The sequence below is a fragment of the Lepisma saccharinum genome, chromosome 2 (assembly GCF_977018435.1).
Source record: "Lepisma saccharinum chromosome 2, izLepSacc3.1, whole genome shotgun sequence".
NCBI lineage: Eukaryota > Metazoa > Arthropoda > Insecta > Zygentoma > Lepismatidae > Lepisma > Lepisma saccharinum.
In genome coordinates, this window is record NC_139230.1 from 23,862,614 (window position 1) to 23,889,365 (window position 26,752).

At 36.3% G+C, this 26,752-nt stretch overlaps 1 protein-coding gene across 3 annotated transcripts in view; it reads left to right on the top strand.

The window, feature by feature from the left end:
- LOC145983954 (uncharacterized) overlaps positions 1-26,752 on the top strand; it is a 69,737-nt gene that overhangs the window by 15,192 nt on the left and 27,793 nt on the right. For all 3 annotated transcript variants that reach the window (XM_083117158.1, XM_083117159.1, XM_083117160.1), the window contains exons 4-12: positions 1,958-2,051; positions 5,842-5,991; positions 7,868-8,089; positions 10,088-10,165; positions 12,729-12,776; positions 16,526-16,729; positions 18,342-18,459; positions 21,340-21,424; positions 21,858-22,048. In XM_083117158.1, coding sequence (XP_082973284.1) covers positions 1,958-2,051; positions 5,842-5,991; positions 7,868-8,089; positions 10,088-10,165; positions 12,729-12,776; positions 16,526-16,729; positions 18,342-18,459; positions 21,340-21,424; positions 21,858-22,048 — 1,190 coding nt within the window. The remainder of the gene's footprint in view (positions 1-1,957; positions 2,052-5,841; positions 5,992-7,867; positions 8,090-10,087; positions 10,166-12,728; positions 12,777-16,525; positions 16,730-18,341; positions 18,460-21,339; positions 21,425-21,857; positions 22,049-26,752) is intronic.

The window sequence follows — 26,752 nt, forward strand, 5'->3', positions numbered from 1 at the left end:
AGTATCTGAGCACTCAGTAAGCACCATCACCCAGTTATCTGACAGTAAAACAATCTTCACTTAATGAGCATTGCTTATTTGCTCCATGAAAAAATGTGCACGTTTCCCAGAAGAAGAAAAAATATATCATGGAATATAGCCCCCACTACCTACAGTTGGAAGCAGTTGTCATGAGGTCCCTGTAGAGTTTTCTTTTGTTGTAGATTGTGTCAAGCTTCAAGTATCTATTTTTTGATAGGCATTATCTGAATATTATTCTTCACTTCATTTTCTTATTATAATGAAAATTTCATTAAAAGTTGTACTTTTTTCTTTCATTTTGCAAAAATGAACCCTACAGTTCATAGTCAATAGTAGATATAATATCAAGATTTTGAATACTTGAAGTCGGATAATTTTTGCACCTCAATGGAAAAAATGAAATGCACATCATTACTATAGATGCTTTAAAAATTGAAATTTTAGGGAAATGTGCAAACTTGAAATGCATAATGCAAATTCAATGAAATTATAAAAACCTGTTTATATAACACATTTGATCCAAATCCGCGTTGGCTCAGTCGGTAACGCGTCTGACTACCATGCTAAAGGTCCCAGGTTCGATCCCCGGCCGGTTCAAATCCGGGAACTTTTCTAACGTTGGAAGCGGCCCCGGTGCCCACCCAGCGTGGAATAACATGGGTACCTGGGGGAAACCCTGGGGGGTAAAGGCAGTCAGGGGTGTGGTGTTGATCACATCACCCCCACTCACGACCGGATCAAGAAAGTGTGGGGCGTTACCCCCGCACCCCCTATACGCCTTCATGGCATGGTGCTAAGCACAGGGGAACACTTTACCTTTACTTTGATCCAAATCCAGAAGTTTGACATGTATCTCAAGTATGACCAAAGATATTAATTATTATTTAACACTCCTAAATATGGTAAATGCACACATGACGTATGATGGGACTGGTTTTGCAGTCTCCTCTGTATAAGAAAATAATGTGCCTGCAATGTACAGCTACTTCATTGAGGAAAATGCAAGGAAAAGTGCATTGTTATGGATGTGGGAGAGTTCAGGCAATAATTACGGGCAAAAACACAGGAGTGATTAAAAGGAAAAATACGGCATGAATCAATTACAGCATCTCAACAATGCTTCCCTGTGTACAACAATTTGCTTAGTAACCAAAACTTTTGGCTTACTTTCCATGTCCAAACTGCTGGCTTGAAGCAGAATTTAAAGGGCAACATGAGGCAACTCACTTCATGTGCATTCGTAGCAACTAGGCCAAAAGCACGTGAGCTGGTTGCCAAGAAGAACAATGCTGTCTGTTGTTTTCAGTTCATGCCTTGTGAAAAGATAAGATATGGACATTGATTTTCATTCCACAGTCATTATTTGGATATCCATTGCATTGATCTGACTATTATTGAGATTGCAATAGTCTAATGAAGCATTAATTGTGGCTGTTCCATAAATGATAGCAACAAGATGTTACACACAATTGAATCTGATTTACATTAAAACACAAGAAAAAGTTACATTGTTAGAAACAGTTTTGTCTGTATAGAGAACACCCAGAGTTAAAAGTACTTTGTCTTACTATTGTGTAAAATTATACACTTCTGGCTTTCCAATGAGGCATATTTAAGTCTCTCACTCCCATGGAGTACGATTTTCCATGCAAGTAAACAGAGGGCTCAATATTTTTGACATGGATAGTATTCCACTTGTTGAGTGAAAACCTTGCAAGTTGACCAGTGCGCAGATGCCCCAAGTATCTCCAGGTATAATTTATTCTTGAAACTGAACATTTCTATTATTAAAATCGCACAATAGAATGCATACAATTTTATAGGTATTAGTATTTACTGATGTCATTATTATTGATTTATTTTAGACATAAAGAAACATTTTTATCTTCGTTCATTCAAAATGTTTGATTCTACAATGCTGTTTTAAATATTACAGGAGAACTCTGAAGACTTACAGCTAGAGGAGGACAAGACAGAAGAAATTGTGAAAAACACTAGCAAGATAGAGGAGGAAGAATCTGAGAAACAAGGTATACCTTTATAAATACTCAGGAGGCCATATGAAATGGTTATTTTATACACAGTGAGCTATACTACAAAGATAATTTTGAAAATTTGGAATTGTGCAGTTGACGGTCTCTGGGCACTGTAGCAGTGTGCTACATTTTGTTTGAACATGAGTTAGAGATTTTGATGACAACAGCACTAAAAATTCATAGTGTCAATAGAAATGATGAAGGTTCTTTTTTCTCCAGAAACGTGTTATTGTGAATCAAGCTAAAATTCTGAAGCTGAATATATATGTTTCTCCAGCTACTGTGATTATTGTAAATTTTTTTTGATGTACAGGGAAACCTCGTTAATACGAAGTTCAAGGGACCAAAAAATGTCAACTTCGTATTAAACGACTTCGAGTTATCCAAACTTTTCAAGATGGCGCCTGTTTTCAGGTGTAAATAAAGTAGAATATAAATTACCCCCACAAAGGATTTTTTATACTTGGTGGTAGCTCAGAAAATAAGCTTTATATGTACTATATAATAATATTGTACGTTTTAAAGAAAGTGTAAAAAATGTTACACAAAATGAGAACACGGAGCTTAACGCGGACACAAAGATTCCAAGGAGACGGTTAACACCATTTATCCTGCCTAGTTATACAACCGGTTATGCACGGAATGCATGTTGTGGCAAAAAGTCTTTTAACAAACGGTATTTTCTTTTAATTGTGCAAAGTCCTTGCTCTTCCACGAAATTCTTACAATTTTAGTTGATAAGAAACCCGTTTGCACGGAGACCTAAGGAAAGGAAAACAATCTCGTTTACTGCAAGAAGTGAAACTCGGAAGAATGTTGACGGTAGTCACTGGCGCAAGCAAGAGACGGGAGATAATCGGACAGAATGAATATTGGATTTTATGTGCGTTCACTAGAACATTGTCCGTTACAGGATTAACTGGTAAGAGAAGATTCTGTTGGGAGAGAACACAACCTTTCCCTGGCAAAAAAAACAAAAAAATCGGGGCTGTAAATTTCATTCTGGTTCGGCTGTTAAAAAGACATCGTAAAAAAGTCACGTATTCTTTGCTTCAGTTAACTTCATAATCGGCCCACCCCCTCCCTCTTTGCAGGGATCAGTTCAAACTCTTCCTCAACTTGTATTGTAATCCACTCTGAAAAAGTAAACACACAACTTGCGATCTGTTTGCACGGAATGTGTATCCTAGGACACATGCCGCACTCGATAATTACTCTGGTTTGGATCCCACTTCAAACTGTATATTTAATCCCGCTTAGCTCATCAGCATAAAATGAACTAAAAACAAGCTTTACGAAACTTGCGTATTTTCAGATTAATCGACAATTTATTGTAGGTTTCAGGAGTATTCTGGAGGTCAAACACTCGCTCCACGAAAACTTTTCCTCTCGTGTTCCTACATTGAGCATTGCGGTTTTTTTTGTTTGTTTTTTTAACAGCAGCACGCTAATGGTTCTGAAGAAAAGTGGGGATTATATGGCTTTGTGAGATTCAAAACAATGCCGCTTATTCCTTCGCACTGGATGAGTCATTGCAGTTACCGGCAAGCGAGAGCTTTCCAGACGCTAGACTAAACACTGGCGCCAGCTGCAGCGTAAACACAATGAGACCGGCTGGAAGTTAGAGCAGCAGGTGGCAGAAGGGAAATCATGGGCATTTTCAAGATAAGGCAGTTGAAGATCGAACTTTTATCAGCAGTGTGAAAAAAAAAATTATCCTTGCATTACCTTTTACCATGCAACAGACAATAATGCGGGCAATATTTCCTATCCAGACAGCTGCAAACAAGAAAGAGGGACCTAAATTCTGCAATTATCGCATTACCATGCACACCAGTGGCGGATAATGAGCTGTTGTAGGAGAAGGAAGGGGGTCGGTCACTTTTCTTTTACTTATCATGTGGTTTTTGTTCGTTTTGAAGAAGATATTCAGAACTGTTTGCTTTATTTGAGATGCCAAAGGAAAGGAGCCAGTGTGCGCACACGAGCAAGAAAATTGTGGCCGAAACAATTAGCAACGGACCCCCCCCCCCCCCCAGTTTGCTGATAGCAAAAGGGCAGAAGTCACGCAGACAACAAAACACCGTTTTGTAAAATTTTATGACCGGCACTATGAAACGGGAAACTAGAGTTGCAACATACGTAAGATCGACGTCAACTTTTGCGGGTAACCTAGATGACAACGCATTAAGCGGGTTGACGATCTTTAGTTGGCCTATGTGGCTTTGATTATCTGTAACAGTTTCCCTTTTTTTAATGAAGTTCTACAGGGCACAAAGAACATGCTTTTAATGAAAGTGGTTACCGGAAGTTGTCGGCTACCAGGCCAAAAGTTGCTCGCTCACGGGAAATTGCTGTATATCGAGCTCAGAGCTAGACAGATGGGTGAGACTTCCAGGTGCCACACGTCTTGTATTTTGGAACATTCGTGCGATCTTATCTCGCATTTCTCATCTAGCACTATTGAATATTTCCAAGGTGGCGCATTCAGCGGGGATAGACCTTGACCTCCCATGCACATTGACAAAGAATGTCAATGTCCAGCGGGCATTTCGGGCTACTTCCCTCGAGTTGTCAGCAGCTCTTAGGACAAGGAAACATGTCAAGGTCAAGTTAAAATAACGTCCAAGCTCTCTCCACATTCGATCGTCTCTTGTCGACTTACGCAGGTGTCTACTTCTACTTCGAATTAAGTGAAACCAGTTTTGCGGAACGGTCTTGTAAACAACTTCGTATTAAAAATTATCCGTATTTCGATTTATCCGTACTGAAATACATTATAAATCCTATCTTATCGGCTGGGGAATGGGAAGAACTTCGGATTAAAGGGTACTTCGTATTAACCAATATCGAATTAACGAGGTTTTCCTGTATATGGCACCATTTTGGCAACATGTTACTTGCATTTCAGGTTGTGTTCAGCAGTATCAAGAATTTGACTCTAGCAGGTGTTGAGGGGGTGTGGCGTTAGTTTTAAATAGATCTGAGCAAATACCACTTTTAATCAAAACCATACTGATGTTGATACTCTCGCCGATTCTGATACTGAGTTTTGTTACAAATAAAAGTTGTGTTCAAAATATTTATACGTCACTCTACCTAGAGTTTTGCTTTAAAACATCAATAGATAATCAGAATACTGAAAAATGTATAACTTGTTTATGAAATTCATTTTTGTAACACTATGTTGGTGTAAAATTAATTAAAATACTCATTTTAAATAATTTACGGGATAATTAGACAGCAAAAGTGCCATACAGAATTTTTGTGGATTCTGGAAGATGCCGTGAATCCAAAAAATTATCACCTGGTATCATGTTAAAAATTCCAATTGGTACTTTCAAATATGTCCCGATACGGTGACATTGACATCCTCTCAGTCCTAGTTTAAAAATTTCACTTTTGCATGTAGGGATCAAGATTTTTTTCTCTGAACCATTTGATGATCCTCATCTTTACAATTTTTTTATTTTTATAGCCTTATGCAGCCTTGGAGAATAAATTCTGTTTGTACATATACTGAAGCAAATTCCTTTGAGAATAAATTCAATTTGTACATATACTGAAGCAAATTACTAAGGTTTCCATGCACCTTACTTGTAAAGGTACTATTAACGTGAAATCCTGTTCACTTTGAAAATATATTTTGTCGATGTAGGCCAGTTTTCGATATTTTGTTCTAAATGCACTTAACATCAATGATCTTATGATACTTTAGTTACTAATTTTATCATACTTGTCCCTTTATCTGATTTTACTTTCATTTTTTTCACTCATAATGTAGAAGAGGAGGAGCATATTGATATAAAGACTGAACAACTAGAGCAGGATCAAATATTAAGTGATAGTGAGGCAGTAGTACAAGAAAATTCACCTGACAGGAAGAAGATCTTGTGTGACGATATAGGGAATTTGACAGAAGAATCATTGGGAGGTAAGCCAGTTTAAATTTACAAGCTAAATTGTTCCCTTCTATTTTTTTTAATTTTCCAGGAAGTTCTACTTTATTACATCTGTAGTAGAACTAAGGAAAATACCTTTAAAGTTCATTCATATGAATGTTAAAAAAGGGTATAAAATTGTACAGGAGAAACCCATTATTCCAGTATACAAATCCTTTTTTTAAATTTGTGGGTTTTACACTTCCCAACTGCCCAATGGAAATTCTTGATGTAACTTGGGTGTTCTCTGCATTGCTGTTCAATTATCCTGCTTTACTGCATTGGTCAAACAGGAAGGACAACCAGAGTTACATTAAGAATTTACATCTGGAATAGCAGAACATTTAATCAATCAAGGCCATTGAATATATTTCAGCAATTGTCCTCTTCCGTGGCCATGCGGTGTAAGGCACTGTGCTTTGGACTCTGACTGTGGGATGGCATGGGTTAGAGTCCACATGGGTTCAGTCTCTGGGTTTTCGGCCTGTGTATAGGACTAGTGGCAACCCACCATCATGAGAAAATTAGGGAGCTACAAGTGAGTAGCGTAATCTGGTCTCTGAAATCTCCTATAAGGGCTGGGGGTTCGACATGCTGACCACACGTCACCCCATTACCGGTTGAAGAACTCCACTCCTCTAGGTAGGATTGTAGGAGGGAGACTGGTAATCGGAAGATAGGCCAAGGTGCTTCCAGGCCTGTCAAGCCACGGATTATTATTATTATGATGGAAATTATTGCCAAATCATTCAACTATATTGGGATCACATTATCAAAGAAACTAGCCATTCATGGGGAATATCAGAATCTAAATTGGGCCATGAGGCTTGAACTGGACCTGGCCTGGTTAGTGATAGTCAACCAGCAGTGTGCATGCAACACACACTGCTCCCGATTGGTCAGCCATCTTCACCAGGAACCTCCATTTCCAAATACATATAAACCGGGTTTACACTCAGCACTGCACTTCTACCTTGCAGATGAGAGTATGCTAGCGCTCAAAAGCTTCGAAATCTTTCCAGAACTCATCTGGTCGATAGCCCAAGAGAATCGATTCACCTTTTGATATATATATATATATATTGTTACAAATCATCCAGTGTAAATGAGTAAATATTAAGGTGGTGGTATGATTATTTTCATCCAGTGGTTACATCATCATCTTACTATTAATACATTGCTCTTTATTGAACAGGTTGAGATATCATGGCAGAAAAAGAGCATTTATTTGCTCCACTTAAAAAAGAACTGGAATAACTATTGTATCTATTGTTTGGTGGTTATGCAAAGATAGGCAATTTACTCTAATAAATGCAGTTTTCGTTTGTGATAGATTTCGCCACCTGTCTGTCTGCCACGGGCAAGACAGTATATGAAACATGAACTTATTAGAGTAGAATATCTATGTGCATTTATTTCTATGCAGGCTATCTGCACTAGATGGGCTTCATTTTGAGATTTTTTCTTGAGAAAGTGAAATCATCTTGGAGATTTTTTGGATTTTGGGAGCTAAATAAAGTTCAAAAGTTGGCAACACAGCTGTCAATTTGGTGATGAGTAGCTTGAAAAACTAATTGCTAGACAGCCACTTCATTCAGAGCAAGTTTAGCTGGGTATTCCAAACCTAGCAGGTGTTAAAGAAAACTGACATGTGAGGTTACCTTTAAGTGTACACAGGTTGGAATGTCAATACCCTTGTAAATTCATTGTGTCCATTCTCTTCTATGGGCTGGATGGCAGGAAAGCCTGTTCGAAGGACTGGGGGCAAGGGTGATTAAAATACAGGCCCTTGTATGTTGAACCATATTAGATGTATCTGCTCTTGTTGAGTTACCTGAATTGAGTGATATTTATTATTTGATGTTACAGGTAGAAGATCTCAGGTTGCTGAAGGTGAAATTGAAGGAGACACTAGTGGAGAAGTAGAAAACATTAACTTGAGTTTCAGTGAAGATAATATGGGGGACGATATTAAAGATGAAGACATGCCGGAGTATGATACACGTAGTGAGGTGAGCTCTTCCTCATCAGGAAAGTCTGGGAGTGGCTCAAGCCAACCAAGCATGAGCTCAAGCTCAGGATCTGAATCAGGTATGTAAACATGATTTGAGTATCTGAAATTATGTAGTTTTGTTTATTTCCAGGAATGTTGTAAATGAAAAGGGCAAGATTTTGTCTGTAATCTTGAAAGAAACATCAGAGATTGTGTAAGAAGAAACTTTGGTGTGTTGTTATCAAATAACATATCAAGTTCTTAATAAACTTTTGTTATACAGTAAAACCTGTCTATCCCGGAACATGATGGTTCCGAGCAAAATTTTCCGTCTTAACAGTTTTCCTTCTTATACGGGGTTGACTTTAAATACAGTATAGAGCGCTGCAGGAAATAAGGGAAAGACAGATTTACATTTCACATTACGTATATTGTAGAGTACTAATGCATATACGTACATGAATAAAACTGTGATACAGTTGCAATAAGCATAGCAGAGATTACAATTATGTAACTACACAACATGTTGGTACACTTTTTACAGTATTGTAAGAACGTATAGTACGTACTTATGTATCTTTTCGAACCCGGTTCCCCTGGCATCTTAGCACGATGTGCATAGAGGGAAAGAGAAAGATTGAAAGATGGAATAAGAGAGTTGAAGAAAGATTGAGATATAAGTGAAGAAAAAAAAAGAAAGAAACAAAGAGAGATAACAAGAAAAATAGAAAGATGACGAAAGAACAGAGGAGAAATAAACAAAGAAAGGTGGAGAAAGAGGGTAAGAGATGAAAGAAAGAAACTGAATCGTAACAGCTATGAGTATTGTAGCGCATTCTTTCATATCGACAATGTTACCGATAAGCGAGTGGCAACAGAGGCATGTTCCACTTACAGTATTGCATTGTTTTCTTGCGAGTGAAAGAAATAAAGGAAGAAATTTCCGTCTTACTGAGAATAAAAACATCTCTTTGGTCTTTAAATGGTGTTCTGTTTCCACGTTAAGGAGGTTTCCACCTTAAGCAGGTCATTTTCAGGTATAAAATTGATCCGTTCTGGGGACTTTTTTTCCCGTCTTTACAGGTTTCCTTCTGATCAGAGGTTCCAGGATATGCAGTTTTTACTGTATAATGTAAATGCTAATTACAATAAACATAGTTGTTTATCACTGTAAACGAATATTTGGGTTAATCTAGTCTTTAAAGGATTTTTTTCTCAAGAATGTGAGCCTTTTTCAAATATCCAGAACTGGGAAATATCATTAAGATACTGGAATGGAATGTTAACTCTCCAATGCAGATTTATTCCCAGTTTATCTTCCAATACACGTTACTATTTTCTGGGGTAACATTAAAGTGGGTACTGAAGCTTCCGAAGAATTCAAAGCAAGTAAAAGAGTTTAATATTAATAAGTCCCATTGTATTGCTCTGCAGCGGATTTTCATTGTGTTGTACAGTTATGTTATCAAGTTGACAGAAAGCTATTGTGGAGCCTTGATTTTAAGTTTTTCAGGGGACCAAGGTGAAAGAGCTTAAAATGTGGAAAAGTTTAAAATTGAGGAAAATTTTATACCCTTTTGCTTAATTGGGAAGGCTAAATGTATAATGCAGTAAAACTGGGGAGCATAAAATCGGGGGTCCACTGTATTGTGTTTTTTCTTGTACACTTATACACTGGCCAGCCTCTGTGGCAGAGTTGTTAGCACAGCACACTATGACACCAAGGGTCCTGGGTTCGAATCCCGGCATGGGTATTCTTTGTGAGTGTCCCTTCATTAATTTTATCATATCACTTGTTCTAATCTTCACGATTAGCTAAAAGTGGCAGAAAAGTGAAGTAAAATAAACAAAATCAATCAATCAATCAACCAACCAACCAACCAATATACCTGCACAGAAATTGTGTTCCAGCCTCTTGGTTCCAGCATTGATTGAATGTTTTGACCAGTGGTAACATAGGTATCTTTGTTTTGTGCACTTGGTCATTTTTGTGTGAGGTGTTAATTAGAGTTTGGATTTGTTGAGAGTTCTCGTGAAATTTTTCTGTTATGCATGTGCTCATTGTCATCAATTGTAAGTTTTTCATTTGTTTACAGTTCATGAAACCACTCGAGATGACAGAGGTGTTAAGCGAAAAAGAGGATCTTCCCGTGATAGAAGAAGTCTGTCTTCTAGTAAGTACACTTTTACCTTTAGAAATCAGCTACTTGAATGAAATATTTGTCAGACTTTTGTATATGGTTGGAATGGTGAGCTTTTGTATCGTAATATACCTTTCCTGGTAACGTAAAATACCTGACAATTTTATCAATCCATTATTCCTGTAAATTGGGGAAGAAAAAAAACATATTTTTTTTAAATGAATTCTGGAGTATGCAGTTTATTTTTATCTGCCAATATTCATCTGGGAAATCTAACCAAGGAATTCAACAGTTGCACAAACAATTTTACCATTTTCTACAATAGTAAAAGTAACTTTCATGTTTTGATTTATTTATTTATTTATTTATTTCACCTATAACAGAGCTTTCGCTCCAATTACAATAGGCTTACATATATATATATATATTTTAAACAATTAAAAAATTATAATTCCAACAATACAAAAACAATAGAAGAAAAAGGAGAGCAAAACTACAATAATCGTTTCATAAAGAACACCAGCAGAAGTATTCTAGAGAACATAAATCCAAAAATGATATTCACTGAGGTAGAACAAGGTACATATCTATATACAGACTGAGGCATTTATAACTATACACATGTAAATACTCATATATAAACAAATACACACACACATACAGGCAAATTGTATTCTCAAACATACCCATGCACACAGTAAACATCTATAATTATTTATTATTTATTCATGATATTCTTCGAAGGACGGACAGGAATTGCATGAATGGCATAGCGAAATCCATTGTTGGCACTTTATTGGTATCTTTAAATATATAATTTTATTTATACAGGGGATGGACAAAAATATGGAAACAGCTGCAGAAATGCACATTACCTTAATTAATATCGAGTAGGACCACCTTTGGCATGCAGAATGGCCTGCAGTCGATGTGGAATGGACAAATACAGGTCGCATATGGTTGTCAAAGGGATATTGTACCATTCTTCCTTCAAAGCAGCTGCAAGTTGTTGTAGAGACGATGGTGGTGGGTTGCAGGATCGCACCTTGGTCTCCAAAACCGACCACAGGGAGCTCAATAATATTGAGGTCTGCTGATTGTGGAGGCCATGGCCGATGTGAGCTGTATGAACAGGGGCTCTGTTATCTTGAAACACGGCATCACCATCTGGGAACAAAGTTTGCACCATGGGATGCAGCTGGTCACTTAAAATGGTTACGTAGTCCCTGGCAGTGACATGTCCATGCAGGGTGATGATGCCAGGAGATGGTTGCCCAAATCATAACTGAACCACCGCCATGCTTCACTCTTCGGTAACAGACAATCTGTATCGTACACTTGTGCTGGCATTCTCCACACGTACACTCGGCCAGCAGTTGGAAACAATGTAAAGGATGACTCATCCAACCAGATTACAGTCTTCCACTGCTCCATTGTCCAGTTTTTATGGGTGTTGCACCACTGTCTCCATCTAACAGCATGGTCAACAGTCACGAGTGGTTTGGGAATTGCAGATCTGCCATGAATACCCTGCTTGTGGAGTTCTCTTCTGACTGTTTTCATGCTAACAGGGTTTGTAAGCACTGTATTCAGCTCAGCAGTGACTTTTGGAGCCGTGGTGACATGATTCACGATAACCTGCACGGACCAGTCGCTGAACTGTAACAGGCCCATCTGTCAGGTTGGCCAGGGTGTATACCTCGCAGGAAGTGCCAGTGACCACAGCGCCACCTACCATTCAGACGAAAATCGTGTTTGAAATGGCTACCTGTTTTATACCACGTGTTTCCATATTTTTGTCCATCCCCTGTATATACACACAGTTAACTCTTGATTCTACAAACTTTCACATTTCCCTGGGAAAAGATTGTTCTTTCCAAGTGGCAATATTGGAATTTGGATCGATATTTCACACCCCTGACCCCCACATTCAAAATTGCATTAAAATTGTGCTTAGGCTGTTTTTGAATGGCTCTCGTGACAAATTTGCATGTTGTATTAACTAAATAATAATTCATTTTTTAATAAGTAAACCTCTTGTGCTTCAAATGATACACCCTCACGTACCATTTGATGCACCTTTGGATATCAATTTTTGAAAAAGTGGAGCATGGAAGCATGAAACCATGCATTGATCATCCTAGTATAACAGCTGCTTGTTCGAAAGGTACAAATTCTTCAGAAATAATACTTTATTATTTTAACAGTGGGTATCCTCCCAATTACAACTCCAGTAAATATCGTGGTAAAAATTACCATCACAAACTTTAGAAAACAGAACCTCTCAAATGTTGTATCAAGGACATGTAGGTCAGCACTTGCAAAGAGAATCTCAATGCAGTGACCAAAGTAAGTGCAGAATAGGTGTTTTTGGCTAATTTCCTTCAAATTTTCAACCTACTTTTACCCCAAATTTTTCAGTTTCTGGGAAAAAGGGTAGTTAGTTTTGAGAGGGGCATTATTCCTGGAGCCGTTGTTGTAGAGAGACTTAACTTTATGTAACTACAGTCCATTAGTGGATTTATCTTGCATGCAAAAATTTGGGCAAAAGCACACATCTTCAACAGGTTTGAATAACAAGTAATTTCTCTTTTAGGTCACAGTGTGAAAAGGTCCAAATCAGGAAGAAAGGGAAAATCATATGGTAATTATGAACTTTGTTTCATATTCTTTGGTGCATGTTGATAATGTCAGACCATGAAATAGGACACACAAGAATAAGAAAGAGTGTGACCTCGATGAAACTGTTGCAAGTACAATACATATTACCTATCATACATAGTTCTTCAGATAAAAATATTAAACACATGAAACATTGGGGCCTCCAAGATGGTGTAGTGGTAATGTAATTGCCTTGCAATCAAGTGGTTCTGGATTTTTTATTTATTTATTGAAATTTCCAGTACAGCAGAAGCCATTTTAAACCGGAAAGAAACAACAGTAAAACAGTACACTAGTGTTAAAATGAACACACGAAACAAGATAAAATAAAATAAACAAAATATAAAAATAAACATAAACAAGTCGAGACAGTTCCAAGGTAAACAGATGTGTTTTACAAAAGCATTACTTATATACAATTTTTTCTATGTTGGTGATAAAAGATGAATATGAACTGAATATATCGGTTTGGTTTGAGATTACATTGAACTGATTTGGTAGCCTATGAAATAGTGAACGTTGAATGAGTGAGAGTCTTGGAGTTGCAGTGTGGAAAGTTTCCTTGCTCCGTGTTTTATGTCTGGGCACTCTGAGGGAGAGTTCGTGGAGTGGGATGCTGCATCTTAGGTTTCCATTAATTATCTTATGTAGTAATTTCATATCTGCAACGTATCTACGTGCTTCTGGAGTATTTATGTTTTAAGTTTATAAGCATATCTCTGTTAGGTAGATCTCTCAGGGCCGGCACTCTATATCGAACGATAGAGAGGAGCTGAGAACACGCTCGATCTTGGAGGTATGAGAAGGGGCAGCCATGTTCCAGATGGGTGAATGGGGGACACAAAAGTTTTGAAGTAAATGGAAAGTGCTTTCAGGTTATGAATTTCAGTGAATCTGTAAAGTAAGCCTAGCATACGCATTGCCTTTTTTGTGATGGTTAATATGTGATTATCGAAAGTTAGTTTAGAATCTATGAGGATACCTAGATCTCGGTGTTGTGCTTCTTTGCTAGAGTGATGTCGGTGAGTGTTCAAGAATGTTTTGCTACAATGAAATTGTTATATAGGAGCATTTCGAAGGGTTTGTGGTTAATATGCATCGCTTGCACCATTCAGAGAATCTATTTATGTCATTTTGGAGAAGTTGGATGTCTGATGGCTGTTTTATTTCTCTCATAATCTTGCAATCATCAGCGAACATTAGAATTGTGCTTGAGATGGGGGAATTAAAGAGGTCTGTGAGATCATCCAGATATAATACAAGTAACAGAGGGCCAAGAACGCTTCCTTGCGGCACACCAGATATAACAGGAAGCCAGTTAGAATTAGTTCCAGGAAGTATAACACGTTGTTGTCTATTTCTTAGATAGTCTTTCACTATTTTTAATGTGTTTCCAGTTATATTAAATCTGTTAGCTAATTTATGCAGTAAATAATGGTGATCCACTGAATCAAAAGCTTTGGACAGATCAAAGTACACAACATCCAACTGTTAACGATTAGTAATTGCGTTTATGGCATAGGATTGCATAGGAGACAGATTGGTAAGGCATGAAGAATTTGGAAGAAAGCCGTGTTGTGCTGGGTTAATGTAAGGGGATGTGAATTTCAGAAGTCTATTTTTTAGAACCTTTTCACAGACAATAGCAAGTGTGGAAAGGAGAGAAATGGGCCTGTTACATGTAGTATCGTTTGCATTGCCAGATTTAAAAATAGGAATGATATTTGCTTTCTTCCATTGAGTGGGAAAGCAGCCTTCAGAGAAGCACCTATTGTATAACATTGCAAGAGAAGTAGCAAGTGAGTGAGCTGTTTTTTGAAGGAAAATAGTAGGAATATTGTCTGGTCCAGATGCTTGGTGAGAAGAAAAGGAGGTAAGGAAGTGCAAGACTTCACCTGGTTCTGTAAAGATGGTAGAAAGAGAGTGAGAATAGATAGATTTGATAGGCGGGTGATCTAAAACATAATTTGAAACAAAATTATTTTGAAATGTTTGATTGAATAGTTCAGCTCTATCATTACCAACAGCTGAAATTCCATTGTGTGTTCCTTCCAAAGGGATGCGTTTGGTTTGTCTCTGAGAATTTATCAATGTCCAGAATCTCTTCGTATTAGTAAGGAGTTCATTTGTGACTGTGTTTACATATTCTGTGTATTTCTGTTTCATAAGGTCTTTACTATGCTTACGAAGTGCTTTGAAAGTGTTGTGTGTGTGGGGATTGGGGAAACTTTTCCACAGCTGCCATGCTCTCTTTTTGTTGTGCAACAGATGCTGCAACTCTTTATCGAACCACGGGGGAAACTTTTTACTTTTCATTGTTTTATGTGGCACATAGTCCTGAATTAGGGCATGAATAACGTCTGTAAACAGTTCGACAGTCTCGGTCACGGACCCTTCAGAAAGCAGGTTCCAGTTGAAAAGGTCAATGGCTCGACGGATGGCATCCCACAGTGTTTTCTTCACAGTGGAATCTTATGCCTGGGGGTGCAGAAGGGGAGCCTCCCGCTTTCACTGGGATTTTGAAGGTAGCGCACAGCTCGTGGTCCGACTGAAGCAGATTCAAAGAGGGCGTGACGTCACAGGTTTCAAACAAGGACAGTATGAAGTCAAGGTTTTTATCTTTTCTCGTATTGTACATGTTGTGTTGAAGAAGACCCAGTCCATGAATAAAATTGTCTATGAACCAGTCTTCGTCTCCAGTGGCTGGTATGCCATCTACAGCATTATTCCACTTTATGTGCATATATTAAAATCCCCACACAAAATAACTTCGTGGCTGGACAGAGCTGCCAAAGTGGAATCGTAGCAACACTCTAAGAGTTATTTGGGACTCTGCCTATCAGGCCGATAGAAACAACCTATAAGTATTTTTCTATGTGGTTAGTACTTACTTCTATCCAGAGTAATTTGCAGTCTCGTTGTAAATCCAACTTCTATCCAGAGTAATTTGCAGTCTCGTTGTAAATCCAATCGTATCTTGCTGTGCCACTTCTTGTTCACACACACCATAACACCACCACCACTGCGCATTTCACAATCTTTACGGTAAACATCGAACTGCTCATAGAGGGGAATTTCAACACACGAGATATCAGAATTGAGCCAAGACTCACTAAAGCACACACAGTCGTATGTTGAGATTTCACTTTAAACTGTAAAAACTTAGAAAAACCTCCCGTAAATGAAATAATTTTTTAGTCAACATTTTGTTATGTATTGAGATGGGTGTTTTTAGATGTGATACACAGTAGGCAACCAGTCAAAAGTGGACACATGTCACTGATGAGATCAGATGATAGTGTGTTTTCATCAGTTTCATTTAATCATGGTTAATCATCTAATCATTTAACCAAAAGTGGATGAGAAATGACAAATTAAGAAAAGGACAAAAATTGAGCATTTAATGAGTGTTTTTAAATGATGTCTTTCAGTTTGTTGCTCATTCAAATTGTGGTTAGTCTTAATGAATACTTTTATTAGGAAAATTTTGATGTTGACACACACTTGCTGACCTCTGACCATTATATGATTGGTGAATTTGTGTTCTTAAAACTCACCATTTCAATAAAATTTGTGTATCCCCATGTTTGTTGAACATGATATAGGAAGCACAGTAATAATTCAGTTAGTGATTGCACATTTGATTTGTACTTTTTTTTTCATGGAAGGGTTGGTTGTAGGGATTAATTCTCTGAATTAATGATTCATTATTTTTTCTCTTTTACATTGCAGATTATATGACAAAGCTAAATTATTTGTTTCGAGACACAAGGTTTTTTGTTATGAAGAGTAACAATGCTGAAAATGTAACCCTTTCCAAGGCTAAAGGTGTATGGTCCACTCCTCCACAGAATGAGGTGAAACTTAATCAGGCATTCAGGGAGTCTAGAAATGTACTATTAATATTTTCTGTGAAAGAAAGTGGGAAATTTGCAGGTTCGTATTTAAAAAGTTTCGTTTATGATAAATATTTTGTAGGTATATATCATGTGTAAGGTTTAGTGTTCTGCTCATCTCATGTAAATGACAATTTTACAGTTCTCTTTTCTTTGTTAGTATATATTATTCAGGACAAGTTCAGTGCTAAAATATAACCTACAAGAATTACAATTGTGTAGTGCATATTATTGTAAGCCTAATTAGTCTGTAAGATTGTTGTTCAGTGTTAGGGATGCTCTGTATCAATCAAGGGGTAAATATTTAAGCTACAATAAAATGAAATGACTTGTAAAATAAGGAGAGATGGTGCTCACTCACATGTATGGTTCTTATAATTCATAAAAGCTGTTGCAATTCCTGTATTTTCTGTGACTTCCAATGAAAATGGGAAATATGTGTGTACAAATGGAACAGCCTATACAATTGGTGGGAAATATGGATGTACAAATGGAAGAACCTATACAATTGGCTGTAAACTGGTATTAACTGTTTAAGTATTAGTTCAGTTTAAAACCACAGACAGGTCAAAACCTTTTAAATTCATGTGTTCGTGGAGGCATGTAAATTATTATTTGAATTCTGTTTCAGGATCCTGGGAGTTCAATAACAGCACAAAAACGATCAATAACGCAGTTATGCATAAATACAATATGACAAAACTGATATATTGGCATAGCAAGGTTCCAGTGTAATAGTTACTTTGTATCAGTTGATAAGTACTATTCGGAATAGGGGAATTAAGTGATTAACTGATAGGTTTATAAAGTTTGTCATTTAGTGCATAATTCTAACATTTTGTTGTTCACATACATTTATAAGAGGGTGAATTCAGGTGGGAGGTATTTTGAAGGCATTCAAATGCAAACCTGGATGGAATGACTGCTATACTGTAGGAATTAACTATTAGTTTAGTCTAAAACCACAGATGCAGGTCAAAACCTTTTGAATCCGTCCATACAACAAAAGAATTGTGAAGATGTATGTTTATTTTTCTCTGTGTTAGCTTGATTCAGTATTCAATTAAAAAGTTTTTCATAAGCATCCCCCCCCCCCCATATCCCCAAACTCAATGAAGCTTCCAAGCCAGCTAGGAATTTCTACTCGAGCACTGGTTTTAATAATGAAATAAATAATTTTCCTGTCCAGCATTTTGTTCAGGTTTTTTTTTGATAATCTTACATCAGATTCATTCACTATTGGTTAGTGGTATGGATATATTTTCTGTTGGTACTCTACTTACTGTTAAGTACAGTGGAACTCCGATTTTACATCCTCCCCCCCCCCCCCCAATTATATGATCTTCATATTATAAGATGTTATAAAATTTACCCCCATTTACATTTTCCCATATTATAAATTTTTACAACTTGGTCCCCTGAAGAATGTAAAAGTGAGTTTCCACTGTAGTTGTTTCTTATCTTTGACATCCGTAAAGTAATGCAGATTAAATTTAAATTGACATGTGCAAGTTGCAGCATGTATCAGTAAAAATTATTGGCATCTGGTATCTGCTAAGGCTTAATAAACATGAAATAAACTCCAATCAGCATTGGAATTACTAAAAATCACAGTGTAATCTGGGTTTTAATCTATTGTATCCCTATTTTAGGGTTTGCACGTTTGGCTAGTGAATCACGAAGAGATGTTCCTCCTATTTCCTGGGTTCTTCCACCTGGTCTTTCAGCAAAAGCTTTAGGTGGTGTATTTAAAGTGGACTGGATTTGTAGGTGAGCAATTATTTTTCAGACAATATTTTTAATGGTGTTTTGATGTATGCCAGAGAAGTTCAATGTGTACCTTTAGTATTCTATATGTAAATATTGTGTATACTTTTCTGTTCAAAAAGTGTGTTCTAAAGAACAGCTGTGTTCTGTAAGTATAAAACAAGTCTTTTATCAGAAATCTTGATACACTAAATGCTGAAAGTGAACTTAATTTATAATTACTGTTTGCAATTGATTTTTTCAAAACTAATGACTGGCTATTCGCCTTTCAAAATATAAGAATATTAATGTGATGTAACCAAAGAACATAACAATCTCATGAAATTGTCTCCTATAGGAAAGGTGTGGTTCAATTTCAAACATTTTTCATGAAGAGCTGTAAATATATTGTCTAAACACCAGATTGTTTAGCTTTAGGGGATCATAGATAGGCTATGACAGCCTTTGGCCACTCGCTTGCTAAGCCAGAGGAATGTTTTAAGTAGGGATGGGCCGATATGAAATTTTGGTCGATACCGATACAGTACCGATATAAAATTTACTGATACTGATAACCGATATTCTACCGATCCGATATAAAATTAGAAATGGTCCTTGAAGACCCTGAAATTTTCAATGATCTCCATAATAAATGTGTGTTTCGAGCTGATTGCAATGCAAAAGAAGTTGAATATTTAGACATTTACTTTTTCAGAAAGTAGGGCATGGAGATTATCCATAAAAATTACAAAAAATGGCAGAATTTTGCACTAAATTATAAGATATTTATCGATATATCGGATCGGTAATTTTATCGATACACCGATATGCCTATATCGGTCGATACCGATAGAGTACCGATTAATCGGTCCCATCCCTAGTTTTAAGAGAAAGGGGGCTAGCCCTGTGAATAACAACACATGGACACCTATTTAAAAACACTACACTTGACTGAACAGGCGGGGTGAGGAAAGACATAAGGAATGTTCGTTTACCTGTAGTTCTGCTGCAATCTCTTCTCCGCTGATCCTCGCAAAGTGGCCCTACTCTGTAATAAAAGTGACGATGGAGCAACTCTGGGCTCCAAACTCACTTTCATAGACTGATATTCTAAATGACTTAGGGCAACTATGGAGCTCTCTCGTGATAACTGGATTCAATGTAAACTGAAAGCAAGTAGAAACTGAGTTCTTTTGTAACTACTTCATCTGATGGAAAATTGAAGACAACTAAGCAAGAGATTTTTTCACGCGACCTATTTAAATGAAATTTGAACTATCGACCGTTAAGACAGTTGACTCGATCGCATCCTTTGGCAATGGCGATTCTGAGGAAAAATGCTGATTTCCTGATTTTCATATTGTGCCGACCTAATACAATGTCAGCGAAGTTTGAAAAACTCCGCTGAAGGTCGCTGGCATGATTAGCTTTTAAGAAGCTCTTTTCCATTGCTTAAGCAGGACTCTTTTTATAACATGATTAGCTTATTTATTTATGCTGCCCAGGTCCTAGGTTCGACTCATGGCTATGGTGTGATAGGGCACACCTGCCTGGGGCCAAAAATTAGATTCACGCAGGAGTTATCATTTACAAAGACTCAACATTTATATAATCCGTGGTATGATGGCAAGTTAATTTTTGTAAACATGCTGCTTAAAAGGAAAATTGGTTGTGGGTACCATCCTGTCCAGTCAAGGATAGAAGACAGTATATTTGAACAAAAACCAGGGAACAATCAAAAAGGCAAAAATTGGTATACAACCAAAAAATAAACACAACACAAGTTTCCTGTGTCCTTAAGCGATGGGTGTACTATACAGTTTCAGCTGGCACTTGACAGAGCAGTCTCTCATGTCAGGTGTTGACGTCAAACACGTTTATCACACGGCACTCGGCACGTGCTGAAGAACTTGACACACGTTAATAAAAAAAACACAAAGGCATATTCAAGATTCCCTGTCAATCCCTCGTAAACATTGTTCGGGTCACTCGAATTGTTTAGACACTTTTGAACTGTGAATGTTGACAGTAGGTTCAACAACACAAGCAAACAAACAAAAAAAAAAAACACTTGGGAGCAAACCCCAAGAAAAAAAGTATCATGCAATAATACAAGGTATCAACCTGAAGGGTTCATAAGCAATGTAATTTTTAAATATCATATACCAAGAAATTGTAAAAAAAATTGAAATGTTTGATATATACAAATGAGGCGTGTTGCCCCCAAAAACCAATGTCTGTTTATTGAATCCACATAATATTTGAAAGGTTAATTTAATAATAGCAGAAAGCTTGTTAAGAAGAGAGTCAGAAAAAGAAACTGTTCCCTGAAGATACACATGCTAATTTGAAGTTTATATATGAAGTACTGGCTTAAATACATAATGAGGCCAGCGGGACCAGGAAAAAAGGACACTATTGAGCGTTCTTGATGTTAAGACTGAAAGAAAGTTTAAAAAAACTACTATTCAGCAGGGAAGCATCTATCTTTTGTTTTTGTTTTGTTTGCAGCTCATAATTATATACTCATCAGAAAACTGTTTTGTAATGTGTATTTTAATGTTTGTGCAAAATATCTATTCGAATGAACAATTCTTGAAAAGTATTTCAACTTTGACTCATTGGATTGGATTGATTTGGTGTTTTAAGTCCACTTTATGCACAGTAAGGCTAATTGGGACTGGACCTACAGTTTAAAGTGGGATCCGAACCACTATGTGCCTCCACAACTTTGACTCATGTAAACTAGCATATGGGTGTAATGAAAGGTGTAAGAACTAGTATTTTTCTGATTTGAGTTTACATCCTGTTGTCTTGCTTTTAAGACATTAATATTAATGATTATGATGATGGCTGTGATTGAAGATTCATTTTTATGATTGCTTTTTTTTTTTTTTTTTTCAGGAAAGAGTTATCATTTACAAAGACTCAACATTTATATAATCCGTGGAATGATGGCAAGCCTGTAAAAATAGGACGAGATGGCCAAGTATGAAACATTTCCATGTTTTTTTTTAATGTAATCAAGCTTTCCAAAAATTTGTAAATCATTAAATTTTGACAAAAGTACCTAATGTACATGTTGTGGAAGTAGTATATATGCAGACTTGTAAGATTCATGCTCACAGTAATGCCATAAAGAGAGAAGAAAATATGATTGTTGCAGGGAGCAGCCAGTGCCACAATTTTGTTTGAAATTAAAAAGCAACATTTTAAAAGAAAATAAGTAATCAAACACACACAAGAAATATTTTTTTGTGTGTGAGTGGTTTTTAGACACACCATCTTTTATTATTGGTGTAATTTTATTGCTTCTTGACATATTTTTTGAATCTTAAAGTATGATTTGTTGATATATGTTAAAATGTGCTGCAAAACATAGCTTCGTTTATCTATTTAATATTTCTTATTTTCTATTAAAGGAAATCGAACCTCGTGTTGCAGAAGAACTGTGCAGACTGTTCCCAATGGATGATGGTATAGATATGACACCTATTTTGCGGAAGTCAAAAGAGGCATCAAGAATTGTTCGTCCACGAACATCACGGAGACGAGATATGCGCGGGCGACCTCCACCAAGATCATTCGGTGGGCGTGGGCGTGAATCTGGGAGGTACACAGGACTCTGTTCTTCTTGGGGACTCAGGGGCTGTATTGAATATAGGGGCTCATGGACTGCTGTCACATAGCAGCATGATACAGTAATCACATTAATGGGAAGGCAAAATGTGCTCCAATGTGCTTCAGTGTTTCAAGAATAAGTTATTAGGGAATGGTGCTTAGAAATAGCATGCTGGTCTTTCATCTGTATTTTTTGCTAATGTTCTAGGTTTTGTCATCAACAGCAAATGAGAAGATGGCATGCCTGAAACCATATCGGGAAGAATAATGCAATGAGACCCAGTGCTCTTCTTCTTTCCTCAGTTAGGCATCCTTTCAGGTTGCCTAATTGGACTGTCCTGACAAGAGACCTCCCCCTTCTTGTTTGTACTTTCAAGTGATAATAAATCAGAAGTATCTTGTGGTTTTACGTGGAAGTGTAGATCAAAAATTTTTAAAAAGTAATTTGTAGTTGAAATGATGCTTAATCATCTTCAGGAAAAATTCTGAATGCAGTGTTACACAAGTGCCCCTTCCAGTGTTAAGTATCTTGTGCCTTGCAACACCCATAGTGAGTGGCGTCTGTGTTTTGGAAACTGCTGCGTGGGTTACCATGCATTTTCGTGGTTTTTAGTAACACATTTTATCATAATTTTGTTACAGTAATGAACTTTCCATAAGTAACCAGTTGCAATACAAATTTTGGACGTGGACATTAAGTATGAATTTCTTTTAATACAGGATACAGACTCAATTCTTACACAATGTAAAGTATATTCAGCTGTCTTTCATAGTTCTTTGCCACTCACTAAGGGGATGGTTTTGAAAAATAAATCAAGTTGAGTTATGGTGCAGTGTACATGTCTCCGAGATGTGCCACTAGCAGAAGGATGCAGAGTGGACTAATCTGTGTTGCTGCATTGTATGTGGGATGCTCAAGGACATGTTCTGTACCTAGCCAGTGATATGTCTGTGTTTAACCAGAACATTTTATCTGAGATGATTATAACACAATCTACTCATCATTGAGTTTCTTGCTGCTGGTATGTTAAACAGAATTTCCTTCTCTTACGGTAAGCTTTTCCCAATCATTATATCACCGCTCTTCTAAGTTCACTGGTTGCTTTCTCTAAGACAGGTTTGAGCAAATGGTGGGGACTTTTTTTCATGCATATAATATAGGTCCATTTTTGTGATCAGTATGTGTCAGAAGCAATATTTTATCCCTAGAGTGGGCTATGCCTCTGTGAGTTAATATTATGATTCAATTTTTTGTTGAACAATACTCTACAATAACATTTATTCTAATATAATTTACAAGAGGAGAGGGCGAGACTAAATCTTTTTTTAATAATATGAGTAGTAGTTTTGTTACGATTCAGAGTTTATACTGAACTTTTGAACAGATAAACCCAGCTGTAATTATTCTAAAGTAATTATTAAAGACTAGGGATGGGACCGATTAATCTGCTAGTAATGATTTATCGGCCAATAATAGCACATTGGTATATCGATTTATCAGTAAAATTGCTGATAATTTTACAGATCTAGTATTGTTATAATGGCTTTTGTACAGTAGTTCACAGTGTTGTGTGTACAGATTTTTATTTTTAAGCAGAAGTTAAGTGAGTTTAAGTTGAAAGAGTGTCATGAACACCAGTATCCAAGTACAGAAATTGTTCTGAAAAGTACCAGAACTCAAAATAAGTGTAAGTGTTGTTGTTGTCTCATTATTCTAGTAGACTCATCTTTACTTTGCAAAGCTTTGTATCTTCATATTAAAGAGAAACAGGTAGGTAAAACTTACATAGGTTAAAAACTAAAAATGTGAAGGGAAGATGTCCTGCCACTCTTTGTGTTATACTCAAAAATATCAGAATCATTGATAGGCATTGCCAGGACATAGATACAACTGAATTAGGTTACCCAAACCTTACACTGTAATTTTTGAGACTTGCTAGAGAAGGCAACTTATTAGAAGGAATGTTTGTGACATTTTCAATGCTTTTGAATTTGAAAGCCATATGTAGCAATTGAAAACAATTATACTATTTTAAAGAAACTAGTTTAGCAAGTAGTGCTCTTCAGTAAGTAAATAGCTATTAGCATTCTTTACTTTTGGTTGCATAATCTGATAAGATGTATTTATATACATTAAGAATCGGATAAGATGTGTTTATATATACATTAAGAATGGGACATCATTATTTTTTGCAATTGGTGAATTTATCAGTACTTTGTCAGTAAAGGTAAAAATTTGATATTGGTTCATCCCTAATGAAGATAATCATTTTGAAGTATGAATTACATGATGGACATAAATTTGAGCCTGTTAATTAGATGTCAGCATAAGAGTAATGAATTAATTGTTCTGTCATATTGATTTCGGTGTGGTATACCAAACTTCCCCCTCAAGTTTCATAACATTTTTATCTTTCATATAGATTGTGTTTTAAGGTGATATCAAATATTTTTAGAGCATGGAAACATCTAATTACAGAGTTAATGGAGGTTGGAATGTGTTGAAAAATTAAATTTTCATAAAATATGACTAACAGTAAGTTTTTATGGTAATTTTTGCATTACTTCACCATTTGTCATCTTATTTTTAACTGAAATCGCTACCACAGAACTGTATGTAAGGCATTTCAAGAAGAAAACACACAAATATGTGTACACATAAAGGAGTGCAAGTGTAGTTTCCATCACATGAAAGGAAATCACTGCTGATAGTGAATTATTGCTAGAGGCACATATCTTTGGTAAATAAAAAAGCAACATTTCGGTACAAAAACAGTGTCGATTGTGGGTTCAAAAGCGGTAAATAAAATAAAATTTCGGTGTTATAGTGGTGAATAATCACATGAAAAGTGCTATATAAAATGACATTTTGGTTTTGTGAATATAATCCTAAATTTGATTTAAAAACTGCACTTATTACACAAAATAAACTTATACCTTCTAATAGCACATTTATGAAGTTATCAGAGTATTAAGTTTATTCCTGTGTAAAGGGGTCCATTTTTGCTTCTCAAATATTTACAGCACTATTAATCAATATTCCGTGAATTGCATAACTCGCAGGATACTTCAGACTTTAGAAAGTGTCACGTCGGCATGTAAACGGTAAATTTCGTGTTTGAGTCAATTTCGCATTTTGCACTTCATTTCGCATTATTTTGTGACAAAACAGGGTAGAAAAATGCACCTCAGACCTTTCAGAAACATGAAAAATGAACATTACTGCATGTTATTTCATATTTCGTGTTTTCATTAAAAACTAAATTTGCATGCCTCTAATTATTGCATATGTACATTTCCATAAAACGTACTTTGTATGTGGAAACATAAAAAAAAACCTTCAATATCAACATTACTAATATAATGATAATTTTGCAAAAGTCATAAATCCTTCAGTCCAAGTAGATTAGCATTCATCAAAAGGAAGGCATAGCAAATTAACCTATAACTTGACATCATTCAAATTGACCCTTAAAGCATAGTTACATTTCAGGGGGATATGCAGGACACATTTTTGGGTTGGAACATGAAATAAGAGAGATCCCAATGAGATATGAGCATACTGTTTACAATGGGACATGTTCCTACAAATTAAGAAATTTTAGTGATGGGAACTGTTCAGAATTTCCTGATACTCTGAAAATCTTAAATGAAATGCAATATTTCTCTTTGAAATGAATATTTTTGCAATTCTGGAATGCAAACTGCTGATTTCAAGATATTTTTTGACACTCGTCATGCAGATAACTGTGAGAATGAATCACTGTTAGCACATGACCATTTGGCATTTCAGAATTTTCTAAGATCAGGAAATCATTTCCTGTGATCGAGATTTGAATGGAATTTTTTCCCCCCCGATCCCAATACTCACATTTTGGGGTCCTGCACAGTCCTATGTGTTGGAAGAGAGACTCCTCAATTTTAGAGCGAGGCTTTGAACTTAAATGCCTAACTTTCCTTGTGACATCTTTTACAGTTGAACCTGAGTGTCTAACCTACTCATGTGCAGCTTTCTTGTCAATAATTTTTATAGAGGGAGACATTGAACCCATCTAACTTTATAAGCAACAGCAAGTACAAGATAAAGGAATATCACTTTTTTTAGGGAGGCTCTGAATTTAATAATCAAATAACCTATTTATAATTGGAAGAAGGGAACAGTACAAGTTCCAACAAGGATGGTGGCTGTGGCCACTGAAATTAATAGAACAAAGAAGAAGAAAACAGTTTCGCAGATAAAATGAGTACTAGTTTCTCCGTATTTATCAAATAACGTATGCTCATGCAATTTGCTTGGTAAATACTTTTAGAGAGAAAAAGAACAATCTAACTGCCTAACCTAAGAAACTAAAAGAGGCACCAAAAAGGAAAGAAATTAGTATTTCTTACATAACATATTCTTCCCCTGGGATCATTATAACTAGAAACATGCATATTTCTTTTTATTTACGGAAACACAGAATGTGAAATAACACACAGTACTGTTCATGTTTTTGATGGTATAAGGTACTTTTTTCCTGCCATGTTTAGTCACAAAATGATGCTAAATGAACTCTTAAACATGAAATTTAGTGTTTAACAACACAACACTTAACTAGTCAGAATTATCCTGAGAGTTATGCAAAATCACAGAAATTGATTAATTCTGCTGCAAATATTTCAGAGGCAAAAACTGATTCCTTCACACAGGAATAAA